The 12,807-nt window shown below is 46.9% G+C and overlaps 1 protein-coding gene across 12 annotated transcripts in view; it reads left to right on the forward strand.

The window, feature by feature from the left end:
- Nucleotides 1–12,807, forward strand: part of RNF220 (ring finger protein 220) — a 248,421-nt gene that overhangs the window by 230,878 nt on the left and 4,736 nt on the right. For all 12 annotated transcript variants that reach the window (XM_068952909.1, XM_068952904.1, XM_068952907.1 and 9 more), the window contains 2 exons: nt 2,870–2,978; nt 4,290–4,364. In XM_068952909.1, coding sequence (XP_068809010.1) covers nt 2,870–2,978; nt 4,290–4,364 — 184 coding nt within the window. The remainder of the gene's footprint in view (nt 1–2,869; nt 2,979–4,289; nt 4,365–12,807) is intronic.

Below are 12,807 nucleotides of genomic sequence, written 5' to 3' on the forward strand. Positions count from 1 at the left end.
CAGGAGGCTTTCCTGAAATCTCAAGTGCAAAAAACTCACTTGTGGCCAAAAATGATCTCTCTTGTGAAGTAGGAGCTGCGTCTTATCCACTGCGCCGTGCGTCAGGATTTGTCCTGAGAGCACACTTGGCAGGGAGGAGCATGGAGTTTAAAGTCTGTCACAGCTGAGCTTTGATCAGCGCTGGGAGGTACTGCAGTGGCTAAAGCTCCCTCTCTTACCAATGCACCCCCGTCTTGTTAATAAATGTATATTTAACAATGTCTGGAGCGTATGAAGTGATAATAACTAAATCAATACCTCCCACATTGATTGTCCAGGATCCCTACAGCGTGACGCACGCAGTGGTGCGGTAATTTTCCAGCTAACTAGCACCCTGATCTACAGCCCTCCTATTGATTGGCCATTGTATCAGGCAGACTCTGAGTGTTATTGCTTATACCTCTATTCAGCCTCCTTTTCTGATTCATTCGTTTATTACTGGACAGGTGCGATTATCTCAGAGACTTTCCGAAATTGGCCGATGGGGGTCAGCCATTTAGACTTCTATAAACAAGCCATTTTCTATCTCCTCTAGTTGTTGCATTGACAAATTTTTCCTTTTCAAGCTTAGACCGTTATTGGGCTAGGACTGGCATGAAACGGCCTTTGCTTGGATGCCCTTCAAAGGAGGAAGGATACCCCCAGAGATAGTAAGAGGAGAGTTCAGCAAGGGTTGATGTTCTGCTTGCCACTTTCTTTGAGCAGGAGCCACGCTCATTCCCTTTAAAGCTTCGGTGCCCTTATGCTTGCAGGAAGGAGAAATGGATTCTAGAAAGCTACATTCAACCGCGGCCTTTGTCCAGCCTGAGCTCGCTGATGGGCCAGACGGGAAGGGAAATGATTTTCTCCTCCCACAGTTGCCTTCAAGTTATAAATGAATAGTTCTGTTTCTCCCTCTGACAAGACTAAAACCTTCCCAGTTTTGTTTTGGTTTTTTTGTTTTTTTTTTTTTTGGAAAACACTAACAAACCACTCCCTGAGGGTGAAAACCGAAACTGGGACATGACAATAATTTATACCAATGAGTAGGAGCAAGAGGGTGTTTCGTAGTGGGGAGCTCTGTCTCCTGTTGAAGCTCTTTCATTTTTCTCCAAAAAGTATTTATCCATACCAAGACGTGAATCCATAGTGTCCTTGTCCCTAGGGGGTTCCCACCCACCAGGCTATAATGGGACACATGTATTTCTTTGCCTCTTCTGCAGTTTTTAAATGGGCACTGTTTCCCAGTAACTGTCACTGTCAATGAATTTCTTTCTGAGGAAGATATCTCCTCAAAACTCCCTGTCAGGTCTCGTAGGGAGCAGTCTCTGGGCCACCTGGCAGTCAGTGTCTGATCTATACAAAGTTAGGTGTGACGTGGTAGGAGCGTTATGCCACTGGCACTTGAACCCGTGCGCTCCCACAGCTCCAGTTTCTTCTGTAGTGTCATAACCAGGAAGTTCACTCAAGGCCTCTTCACAACTAGCTCCATTTCCAGTGTAGTTTATAGCTGTTTGCTTTGCTGACAAAACTATGGGTTTGATCCTGTGTGCTCTGTCTAGTCTGTGTGGCAAAGAGAGAGATGTTCAGGATTGCATTCAGCCTTGGGAAGAGCCAGCAGAATCGCCACGTCCAAGATACTTCAGGGTCCCTCCCTGGGTGCTGGTGACAATGACAGATGAATAAAGGAGCAAGCGTGTGTATGCTGGGGGGAGTGCTGGGATTGCAGCTCATTTTATCAGTTATTGTAGTTCCACTGGACCTATATTTTAGCTACCTGTTGATGGATCATCCTCTAAAATGGTGCAACATGTAGGTGCTACTGTGATTTATGTTGTGATTGATGGAGTTTCTGGTGGTCAGGTACTCTTCAGGGTCTTCTGAACTGGAGTCTACTTACATAGCTCTGAAAATCACTGAGGTAAATGAAGATTGCTCTCTGGCTTTTTTGCCCCAAGAGTAAAAGCATTAATGTCCATGTAGTGTTCTGTAAACCTTTTCTGGGGAGTGCTTGGGGGCCCTTCCCTATGTCTACACAGCATACAAGTCTGATTTTGCAGCATGCTGGAGTGACACATCCTTGTCCGTAACGCTCCCTGCGTGTCATTTGCTAAGCATTGCTGTCTGCCCTTGCTTTTAAGTTGGCAAGTTGCTCTTTTCATCAGCTTTACAGAACCGTGAAAATATACTCACCTGCCCTCAGCACAGTGCCTGGATGACAAAAGAGATAATGCTGCCCATCAAAAATGACCCTAGGAAATGGGAAAGCAGAGATTGTAAAGCTGCTTTTATAGCCGCCTGATTGGTACAGCGTCCGCTGCTTTTGGTTTCTTCTCCTTTTCAGTATTAGAACCCAACAAGCTAGGTTTCATTTAGCATAGAAGCAATACATTGTGTTGATGCTGCATAATGAGCTGCTTGTGTGTTCCACATGGTTCATGGCCAGCAAAGACATCCGTTTCCTTAAGGGGAAGAGCAACTGCTACATCCACAAGAAGTTTGCTAACCAAGGTTAGAGCAGCACACAGAATTTCCAAAGCATTTGGTCCCAAGGAATCCCTTAAGGGAGATAGGAAAAGAGGCAGAAAACCAAAAAAAAAATCTTTTTTTTTCAGCCTCCATGTTTTGCAGATACTTGCTCTGTATGACATTGACAACCCCAGAAGTGTTTAGTAGCAGGGCTCACAGAATGCATGCTGGGCTTTTCAGGAACACTTCTTCAGTAGAAGTTGGATGTTTTAGTTTGAATGCTGCTGTTTCCTGTGCAGTACCCACTATGAGACCCTTTTTTCCATGAACTCTTAACGTTCTTGTGTGCTTAGTGATGCTGACTCTCCATCATCTTTTGCAGAATTACAGAAGACTCTGCAGTGACAACGTTTGAAGCGTTAAAGGCTCGTGTCCGTGAGTTAGAAAGGCAGCTTTCCCGTGGGGATCGCTATAAATGTCTCATTTGCATGGTGAGTAGCACTCTAGTTGTGGCCATGAATCAGAAACGTCTTGATACTTTTGCCTTATATTTGTTGAGGTGGGAGGAGATGCTTTTTTCTTTTATCATTTTGAGGGTAGGGTGGGAGAACTCATCTTTATCTCTGTACAGTAAGAAGGGCTGCTCTCTTTCCCCTTGATTGAAGGTGCTAGATCTTTTCAGCTGTTGGAACTTCTATATACGTTAGGTTGTTCCACTGGCATTTGTAGCTGTCCATCTGTATTAGGGGCAAGAAAGCCCTGACTTCAGTAGACAGTATTCCCCTGTCAGCCTAGCTGAAAAACTCCCAGACATTGGTGGTGTTCTCTCCTTGCACGTGTGAAGCTACGTACACGTAAGAGAGCAGAATCTCTGATCTGAAACACACCATGTGATTTGAGAACAGGAATGTTTCCTGAGTATTTAAAAGTTGCTAGTGTCCTGCTTGCTCTCTGTGGTGGTGATGCGGCCTCCCTAACAAAGGGCAGCAGCTCCCTCTCATGGTCTGCGCTTGCAAAGCTTCACGTCTCCCGTTGGGTTTATATTTGCTGATAGCGGAAGAAAATTCTGCTTTGCAAAGAGTTCTCTCTCTGTGCAACTTCAGCTTGGTGCATGGTGCCCTCCCTCAGTTCATGCCTGGCAGCTATGGGGATGCAGTCCCCATCTCTGATCCCACAGAAGAGACCGAGCCTGCTGCTGATTTCCAGAGGTTTATTAGCAATGATAGAAAATACTCAGGAGAACGTGTGCTTGCTGAAACAGTGGCAGTGTTCTTGGGATGTAGTTAAGCTGTTCCTGCAGAGCAGATGGTTGTGATAAGGGTTAATCTTGCGCTGTTGCTGTTTTTTGTACAATCTGGTGACCTTTCTGATGGGAAGAGTGGCAGGTGACCACAGCAACTTCAGATGCTCTTAAGATAACTGAGCCGAGCCAGGTCGCCACTTGAGTGGATTATGGGCTTCCGGCAGGAGCTCTTGGAAGCCAGAAAAATGGACTGCAGAAGACTTTCTGCCTCTGTTACACAAACACTGCTTATCTCTGCACAGTTCTTAGATGCAAAGTCAGTGGAAGTTGTTGATGGAAGATGATCTTAACTCTGCTTTGTTTCTCCTTTGCTTCACGCCTTATGTGGTAGGTCGAGATCAGAATTGGGCTCTCTTGCTATGCAGTCAGATTATATGTAGTGAGTGTGTGATGCCACACTGACAAAGAGGGGTGGTGTGATGGGATTGTGAGGGGTGTTGAGAGTGAAGAACCAGTGGATCCCTTATGTGGGAGTAACCTATTTGTTTCTTCTCCTCAGGACTCGTACACAATGCCCCTGACTTCCATTCAGTGCTGGCATGTGCACTGTGAAGAATGCTGGCTGCGGACTCTGGTGAGGCACTTAGCTACTTTCTTGTTGACTCATAGACTTTTCCCTCTCTCCAGGGTAATTTATTTTAAATCACCGTGGGGAGTGATGTTTTTTGCTTTATTTTAAGCAACCTGAGTGCTGTACGTGCAGGCTTCCAACCTTTGCTCTTTAACACCCCACCCTGGCTCTGACTTCACTGAGTTGCGTATGAGTTGTTGTGACCAAAGTGCAGTGCTGCTCATTGCATGCTCCTCCGCCGCTATGGGGACAGCCATTGCTCATGTTGGAGCTCGTGCTGGGACAGCCTTGCGTTACGATAATTTCTTGTGGGGCATCCGTGCAGAGGTAAAGCTGTGGGAATGGGGGCCAAATCACTGAGATCTCCTGGTTTGTGTATCTTTGGGGAAACCTGATATTCACCTGAAGCAAAGGGAATCATCTTCAGGGTAAATGACATGGAAGAGAGATTTTATGAATATGAATCTGTATTTTGCAGATTATTTGAAATAGCACTGTGCAGCTTTCAAACGTATTCCACGCTGTTTGGAAAATTGGGGATTACCTTGAATATTAAATCAGTGACCCAATGCAGTAGGAATTTGTACATGTATTAGAGGACATTAGATTTAAGATGTTATTAAACGAAGTGTTTTCCTTTCCTTTGTTAAAACTTGGGCTTTTAAATGAAACTTTCATTTCAGTCAGGTTGGGGGGTGGGAAATACTCAGTCGTTCTTTCTAGTTCTCTTCTTCGCAAGATGATACAGTGTTGGGTTGCAAAAAATGTAAGGGAATGCCACTCCTAAAAACTGTTCCTGTAAGGCATTACAAAATCCGCTTTATAGAACACATTGTGCACTTGGAATTACGATTAAGCCGATCGTGCTCCTTTAAATCCAGCCTTTTAAAAGTCTTGTCCAAGAAAAGTTACCAGGACGATGAAGTGCCTGTGGGCTTGAGTACTAATAGCAACTCAATAACTTGGCTATCCCTTGGGCTACATTTTATAGCTCTTCAGCTACACCCCGTCACTATTTAGATTATACAAGCTTTTGTAAACATTTTAGCAGCATGTTATAAAAGACACATATGTGGCTACGCTACAGCTACGTGCGCTCTGCCACCTTTGCTGAGTGAAGAGTAGTGTTATTCTTCAGTGGTGCTGCAAGCAGAGGATAAAACACTGATTTTCTTTATTCTGAAGTCTTTGTCCTTTCCTTGTCCCAGCAGCCTTAAGTGATCTTTTAAATCTGTCACACCTATTTCAAGCTCATCTTAAGCTCAGCAGCAACTTAGTTCAACTGCAGTCAACTTCTGCTTGTAAGAACGCCTGAAAACCTCGTTCCAGGCGCTAAGGCGTTAGCATATCCCCTTGCAGAGGGGGAGCTGCCTCCCCTCCAGATATCTGTGAGGGAGGTGGAGGTTGGGTTGGCTCTGTGCTATCCACACATGGCTCTTCTGCCGACCAGGCAGGCGGGATGGGAATAGTCCAGCAAGACATCATATTAGGACTTGGCACTTGCGTAGGGGAAGCAATTAATAAGTGGCTACTCATCTGTTCCCCAGTCCTACCCTCTCCCTGCAGCCCCCAATTTATTAAACCAGGCCTTTTCACAAGGCATGCTTGCACTCTCTTTCCCGTCTCAAAAAAAAAAAAAAATCTCCCAGCCTGTGTTCGCATGTTTCTAATGTAACCATTAAAATGTAGCCCGAAGACAGCAATAAAAACCCTGGAACGCCTTGGCGCTTTTGTGTCTTGATCAAAGTCAATGTGTGTAATCTCGTTAAGACTGCCCTCCTTCCCCCCTCCTTTTTTATGAATTTAATGGCATACAGCAGCTGGGCTCAGTGTTTAATGCTCACCAACCTGCATTGTTCTAATTAAGGTATCTCCTTTTATTTCGGGCACAAAAGAGACTCTTGTTTTTTTAACAAGCGAGGAGCTGTGGGATAGTGTGTGTAATAATCGCTGCTGTTACCTTTCCGTGGGTATAAAGCTGGCTCCCCAGTGGGGGTGGGAGGGGGAACGGAGGGAGCCTGCGCGTGCAGCACACATGGAAAGACTTGGTTGGGGGAGAGGGGCGACATTTTTCTTCTGTTGTGCAATAAACAATTTGTTGGAGTTAATAGGAGTTGGGGCGGGTGGGTTGTGTTGGGCTTCCGGCCACTTTTGAACATTCTGGAGATCTGCCGTCCCTGCTAGTGAAAAGTCCAGTTTCTCTTGTGTGTCTGTGTTTTATATGCACAGCCGAGATGTAATGTTAAATTAGAGTATGAGTGTGTGTGTGTGTGTGTGTGTGAGAGAGGGAGATCTGTGTATTAAGCAAGGCCATGGAGTTGAAGGCTCAGAGTGCCTGGGAACGCTTCTGAACCTGTGCAGGGTATTGATCACAAGATGAAATTCAGTGCTGATGTCTGTCTGCAGAGCAGAGGAGGTGAAATGTTTTTTGAAAGGCTTAAGGTTTAAACATTTTCTAGGATATAGTACTGCAGTGACCTGAGCATCTGTAATATCCTCTGACTTCTGTAGTGTCCAGTGCACTGACAAGGATTAGATCTTTAAAGTGTTTAGGCTTTCTGAAAACGTAATTTTTGGTCTTTTGGCCATTGATGCCCAATTCCAGATTATATTTTAACAGAGAGGGAGAGAGATTTTTCAGCTCTGACCCTACAAATAGCTGCCGGGCTCTCTAGCTTAGGCACGGTTATACTAGAGCTCAGTGCATCGAACCACCAGAGCAGGCTCCATCTCTCTCTCCTCTTGCTGTGTTGGATTAACATGATGGCAAGGCTGGATCACAGCAGAGTGCAGATCTGCACAGCAAAAGGAGACCCCAGAGATGGTCTAAGAGAACAGAGATTGTGGTGCTCGTTGAGTTAGCCAGCACTCAGCACCAGCAGAAGCTGTTCGATTAGACCTCTTCGGGGTGGCCTTGGAGAAAAGGCGGAAACATCCCTTCGTCCAGCATCAAGACACTATGAATAAATGGTTTTGTCTCCTTCCACTTGCCCCCCGAGCAGAGCCAGTGTGCCTGAGGGCTCCGATCCGGTGGCCGCAGGCGCAAGGTGCGCCGTGTGTGTTGTATGTGCAGTGAGCAGCTCTGTTCCTTTAGGCACAACAGGAATGGAGACGGTAAGAGGGATGCAAGAAGTGTTGCTTAATGCCATGCCAATTCTTGCCTGGGTTCCTAGGAAATGGTATTAGCCGTTTCCGGCTAGGTTTATTTGCTGTTTTTGCGTTGCTGTTTCAAACCAGACTGATGAACTGGCTCCTGCTTGCTGGTTGTCTCTGGCACTCAACACAATGACATTTTTCATTCATCCATACCATGCCAGATGGAGGCACAGAGCTAGTGATAGCTTCAAGGTAAACAGCACCCGGAGTGCCTTTCCTGTGATCTTTTGGAAACCTCTGAAAACACATTCAGGTTCTTCAGAGACGGGAGAGGAAATAGCAATGCAGCAAGGGAGATTTAGATTGGGCAGTCAGAGGTAGGCTGGTTGCCCTGAACTGCGACTGCCCTCGAGGCGGGTGTCTGTGTTAAGCTGATTTTTGGACTGTAGCCCTGCGTCGCTGGGGTGGGTGGGATGAATCACCCCCTGGAAGAGGTCTGTCTGCCTGTTCTCTATCCCTCTCCATTAAAACTGAGTGAGACCATACAGCTACTTGTGGGTGGGGTTACTATTTTCCTTCTCCTGGGAAAAGTGTTCTAACAGTGAAGGTCAGCAATCTGCTGAAGTGCTTTGCTAGGGAGATCGTGGAGCCTCCTTCCCTGGAGGTTTGTGAGAACAGGTGTGGATGCATGTCTGTCGGGAGTAAGTCAGGTTGAGGTGGTCTTGCCAGGGGAACAGATTTGGTGGCTTCTTTAAGTCCTTCTGGGCTGATCTCTCAAATCCTGGTATCTTTCCTTCCTAAGTAGCTGGAATTAAAAGTGAAGTCGGACTGTTGCTGGCCAGTGGATGGAGCTGTTGGTGGGTGCAGAGAGAGGGCAGGTTTCTTTAAGGAGGTGCAGGTTGCTGAGTTTCCCCTATGCCAGATCCAGCATTTCCTGCGTGCACTTGCTGACCCGAGGCTTGTACTTGCCTGTCTTGGGCTTATTTGAAAATGACTTTTAAAAAGCATCATGGAACATGCTTTCAGGGGATCCATCAATATATATGTATTCTCTGCAGTTGACACATTTATATCTTTGGTAGATTATGCTACTATGTTCTTAGCCTTGTAGCTTTTTCTAGGCTGTAGTACCTTATATTCCGTGTGGGCTGAAGGGATATTTTTGTAAGAAACAGTGCAGATGCAGAGCAGTCCTTGTGGGTGAATTCTCAGTGCTTGCAGCAGTGTAGGGTCTTCTTGAGTCAGCAGCTGTGTGGAGACCGCTGTGCTTAATCCATCAGTGTTCCTGTCTGCTATGAGGAATCCTATCTGCCCAGGTTTTTATTAACATATTTCAAAATTTTGGTCTCCGGCAACCTGTGGCAGTGAGTTCCACTGTTTAAGGAGGCTCTGTGAAAAAGGATGCTCTCCCAGTTGCTTTAACCCTCTTCCCTGACAGCTAGGGGTGATAATTGCAGGCAGTGGCAAACGGCTGCTTCTCTGAGAATTACCATTTACTGCCGCTTTGTGTGCAGGAACGGAGGCGGTCGTCTTGTTTGAGAACCGGATCTTGGAGTTCATTGCCTCATCTGGCAGAAACCGGCTCTTGGTTTGGGTCCCTCCTGTCATCTCTCTACCTTGGTTTTCCTTCCTATAAAATAGGCAAGCTTTGAGCGCAGCTTAAGAATGGTACTTTGTAGGTAAAGTTGCTCTGTGTGTGTTTCTTTTTTCTCCTCTGTGCCTGATAGCATATTCTGCTTGGAAATTGCCCATTTGTAGGCCCACAGGACAACAAGAAGTGCCTAAACCCTTCCTTTTGAGTTTTCTTGCTTTAGCCAATATATAACCGACATCACACAATTTTTTTTAAGAGGCAAATTTAAGACAAAGTACTCCAATCGTTCTTGGCACCATGTGAGCCCTAACGACTTCTCAACATCTCAGCTCTCGTTAATGTATTTTTCAAACTACTACCCCAAGTGATTAGCCTGTATTGTGGATCAATCACTTGCCAAATTTTAATTAAGAAAGGAGGAGAAAAAATAAACTCCATCCTGGTTCCAGTCCCTTTTCTTTACTTTGTAACAGCCCCGGAGCAAACTTCTTGCAGCAGAGTTTTATAAACCCCTCAAAACTGGGGTTTATAATGGAAAAGCTGAGGTGGCCTTTACTCTAGCGCACACAGCTATAACACATCAAGGCTTTTCCATGAAGCTATGATGAAAGGAGCAGAAGGACCTGGAAAAAAAGAAAAGAAAGAACGAAATGGCCGACAGGTGGGACTTATTATTCCACAGCATTTTTATTTCAAGGGAAAAGTTTAGTAACCCCAGCTGGCAGGTGAGCAGTGGGGGAGCAAATGCTTTTTCATTGTGCCTGTGCCAGCATGTGTGTGTATACATGCTTATGGTGCCTCTCTACAAGAGAGGAGAGCTTAAATGCTAGTACCAATAAATGTTGTACACCTACACAGAAAAGTCAGATGTAAGGAACAAGGTTCTAAGCAATTTTAATCTAGAAAGAAAAAATCAGGAGTTAATTCTGAATTTGACACACATGCCGATGTGTGCAGAGGATGACAGTTTTATTTAAAACAAGAAATAGGCTTCCCCAAGGATCCAAAGTCATTATTTTGGCTTGAACTATTTAGTACCAAACATAAATACGAAGGAGACCCGGAGACCTGAGCCTCGATGTGCCACGTGCAGTCAGCCTGCTTGGCATTCAGGCCGGGCTGCTGAACATCCCTAAAACAGCATTGCTCCCTCCAACGTACCCGAGCTTCAGGGCTCAGAACAGGCTGTCCTCCCACGCACAGGTGAAACAACATCCCCCGCTGTTGTAAGTGAATCTGCAGTCAGTCATAAATCACAGCAGGGCCTTTCTCGTAGTGGGAACCTGCCACTGGCCTCCCTGGTCTGGGCACTGTGTGCACTGTAGCTTGTGTTTATGTGCTGGTGCAGGCAGCAGTGCTCTGCCCAGTTGGCTTGTGGCATAGAGATACTGGGAAGGAAAGGCTGAGGGCCTGAAGTAACCCACTCCTGGAGGGGCGCCAGGGTCTGCCTCGTGCTTTGGTGGCTGTAGGATCGGAATTTCTCAGCTGTTTCTTGTTCCCTGTGCCAGACTTTGCCATGACTGTGCCACTCAGATTAGGTTTTAGGTCAAGTAGATTTTGCAGAAAAGAGCAAAATGTGGCTGGATTCTTCCTTCTGGCGTGGTTGGGAGCTCGGCCCAGGCTGCCCTGTGTAGCATTCAGCCTTACATGGCCAAGGTGGAGCCCTCTAAAGCCATCAGCATGGGATGCAGAAAGCATATCTCTGGGACTGAGATCCCAAGGCCTGCTTAAAGCCATAAATCCACCCATCTTCCCTTTCCCCACAGTTTGAAGGAGTTGCGTGCAAGACCTCTTTTGGCTGCAGAGAACAGGGCAAAGCTGCAGCCAGTTTAATCAGGCTTGTGCCACCATCCTTGTGGGCCAAGTACGGAGAGCTTCTGCTGACAGCAGTGGCCTGCGCAGCATGTGGAGCGTCCTGGGCAGGGTGGCATTTCGGAGAACCTGTCCTTCCACGGTTCCCTACGTTGAGCTGTCTGGCTGCATTAGCGAGGTTACCCTGGAGAAAAGGAGCACACACATCTGCTTGCAGCTGTCTCAGGCCACCTCCAAATCCCAGAATGGGGTTCGAGTTGCAAGCCAGTGAGATGGGAGCAGTTAAGGTTTGCTTTTAACAAAATTGAACTAACTAATTGAAGTTCAGTTCTCCTCACCACCCATCTACAGCCAAACATCTCCGCCAACTTCAGTAGGGCTAAAAGAAGGTAACTGCTGAAGTGCTTTTCAGCGTTGCGCTGAGGGATAGAGAGGGGCATGGTTTTAAGTGGCAGCAAGCACTTTCTTTCATACTTCCCTGCTAGACTGAGGACAGGCTGAGGCATCTGACGTGTTAGGAGACTGTTGCTGCAGAAGGTACCTCTCTCCAGTGCATTGTCCAGAGAGGCAGAAGCTCCAAGTACTTTGGAGAACACTTGGCTGCCACTGGCCAACAAGCTGTACCTGTTGTGGGAAGGAGAGCATGGACACAGAGGCATGGAGCTAGTCACATCTGGAATGCCTTAAAGTCCCTGGGCACACTTACTTCTGCTTGTCAGGGCACACAGAAAAGCTCAAGCGGGGCAGCTGCCAACTGCTGCCCCTTTGACGGCATGCTGTGAGTGGATTTCTCAGCACCTCCATGCCACTTCCCCTGAGACCCTCCAGCTACAAAGGTGGTGCCGAAAGGCCAGCCAGATGCAACAGGCATCTCTGAGGACCAGGAAACTGCACAGCGGTGCAGGCCTGAGCAGGATCTCCATTGAAACATGATGTTTCACCACATTTGCATCCAAATAAGTGAGTCTCCTTGGCAGTGTTGCCATATAGCCCAGCCCACAATCTCTCTAAATGTGGCGGAAGGGGCAGATCTTCAGATTTTTCACTCCTGCTATAGGAGTTACTGCGAGAAGCTTGCTTTTTAGAAGAACGTGCAGGGTAAGAGCTTGCTCTTTTCTGAGGCTGGAGAGCCAAAGTTCTGGTCTTGAGTGTAGATGAGGAGGCATGTTATAGTTAGGTTCTCTTAAAGTGCAGCACATTCGTTCTTTGGTTTCATCAGGGTTTTAAACTGCTTCTTGCAGTTCTGGTTTGTGTTTGCATTTCCCAGAAGGCAGCATGCCTGTGTCCGTGTGTGAAGCCCAGCACGTGGGGCTCTTCAGTGCATCGCACAGGCACAATGAGATGGTCCCTGCCTCAAAGTGTTTGAAGCCTATATAGCCAAAATTGTTAGAGTGACGATAAGATGCATTCCAGAAAGACATGCCAACAGTCACCAGCTAGATACACCATCCAGACCACCAGTGGTCTGTCCCAGTGCCAGTCCACGCCTCGTACCCCAAGAGCAACATGTCCAAGAAGTCTTGGGCATCCATTTATGCATTTCATTCACCTCTAGGCCAACAGGCCTTTGCGTGTGGCTGTTTTAGATCTCAGATGCAAGTGCCTGTGGTTCCCACGTGCATTGGGACAGTTGCTGAGCCACCAGCAGCGCAAAGCTCAGGAACAGCGAGTGTGTCTGTGTCTGCCAGGAAAAAACTTGCATTGGGAGGAGGGAGAAGGCAGATTTGGGGCTTTTCGGTGTGGGCTTTTCAGTGACACTCAAGACTGCAGAGCAAACTTGACTTGAACCTCTTTGGAGCTGCATCCCTGTGTATAGGATATGTATCTGGACTAGGGTAAACCCTCTGTACCTGGGGGTCTCTCCCTCCATGTTCTTCTTAGTCCTTGCTGTGATCGGTCGTTGGGGTCGAGGGAGCTTCGTGGGGAGAAAGCCCACGTTCTCCC

This window comes from Struthio camelus, chromosome 8, assembly GCF_040807025.1.
Source record: "Struthio camelus isolate bStrCam1 chromosome 8, bStrCam1.hap1, whole genome shotgun sequence".
Taxonomy (NCBI): Eukaryota; Metazoa; Chordata; class Aves; order Struthioniformes; family Struthionidae; genus Struthio; species Struthio camelus.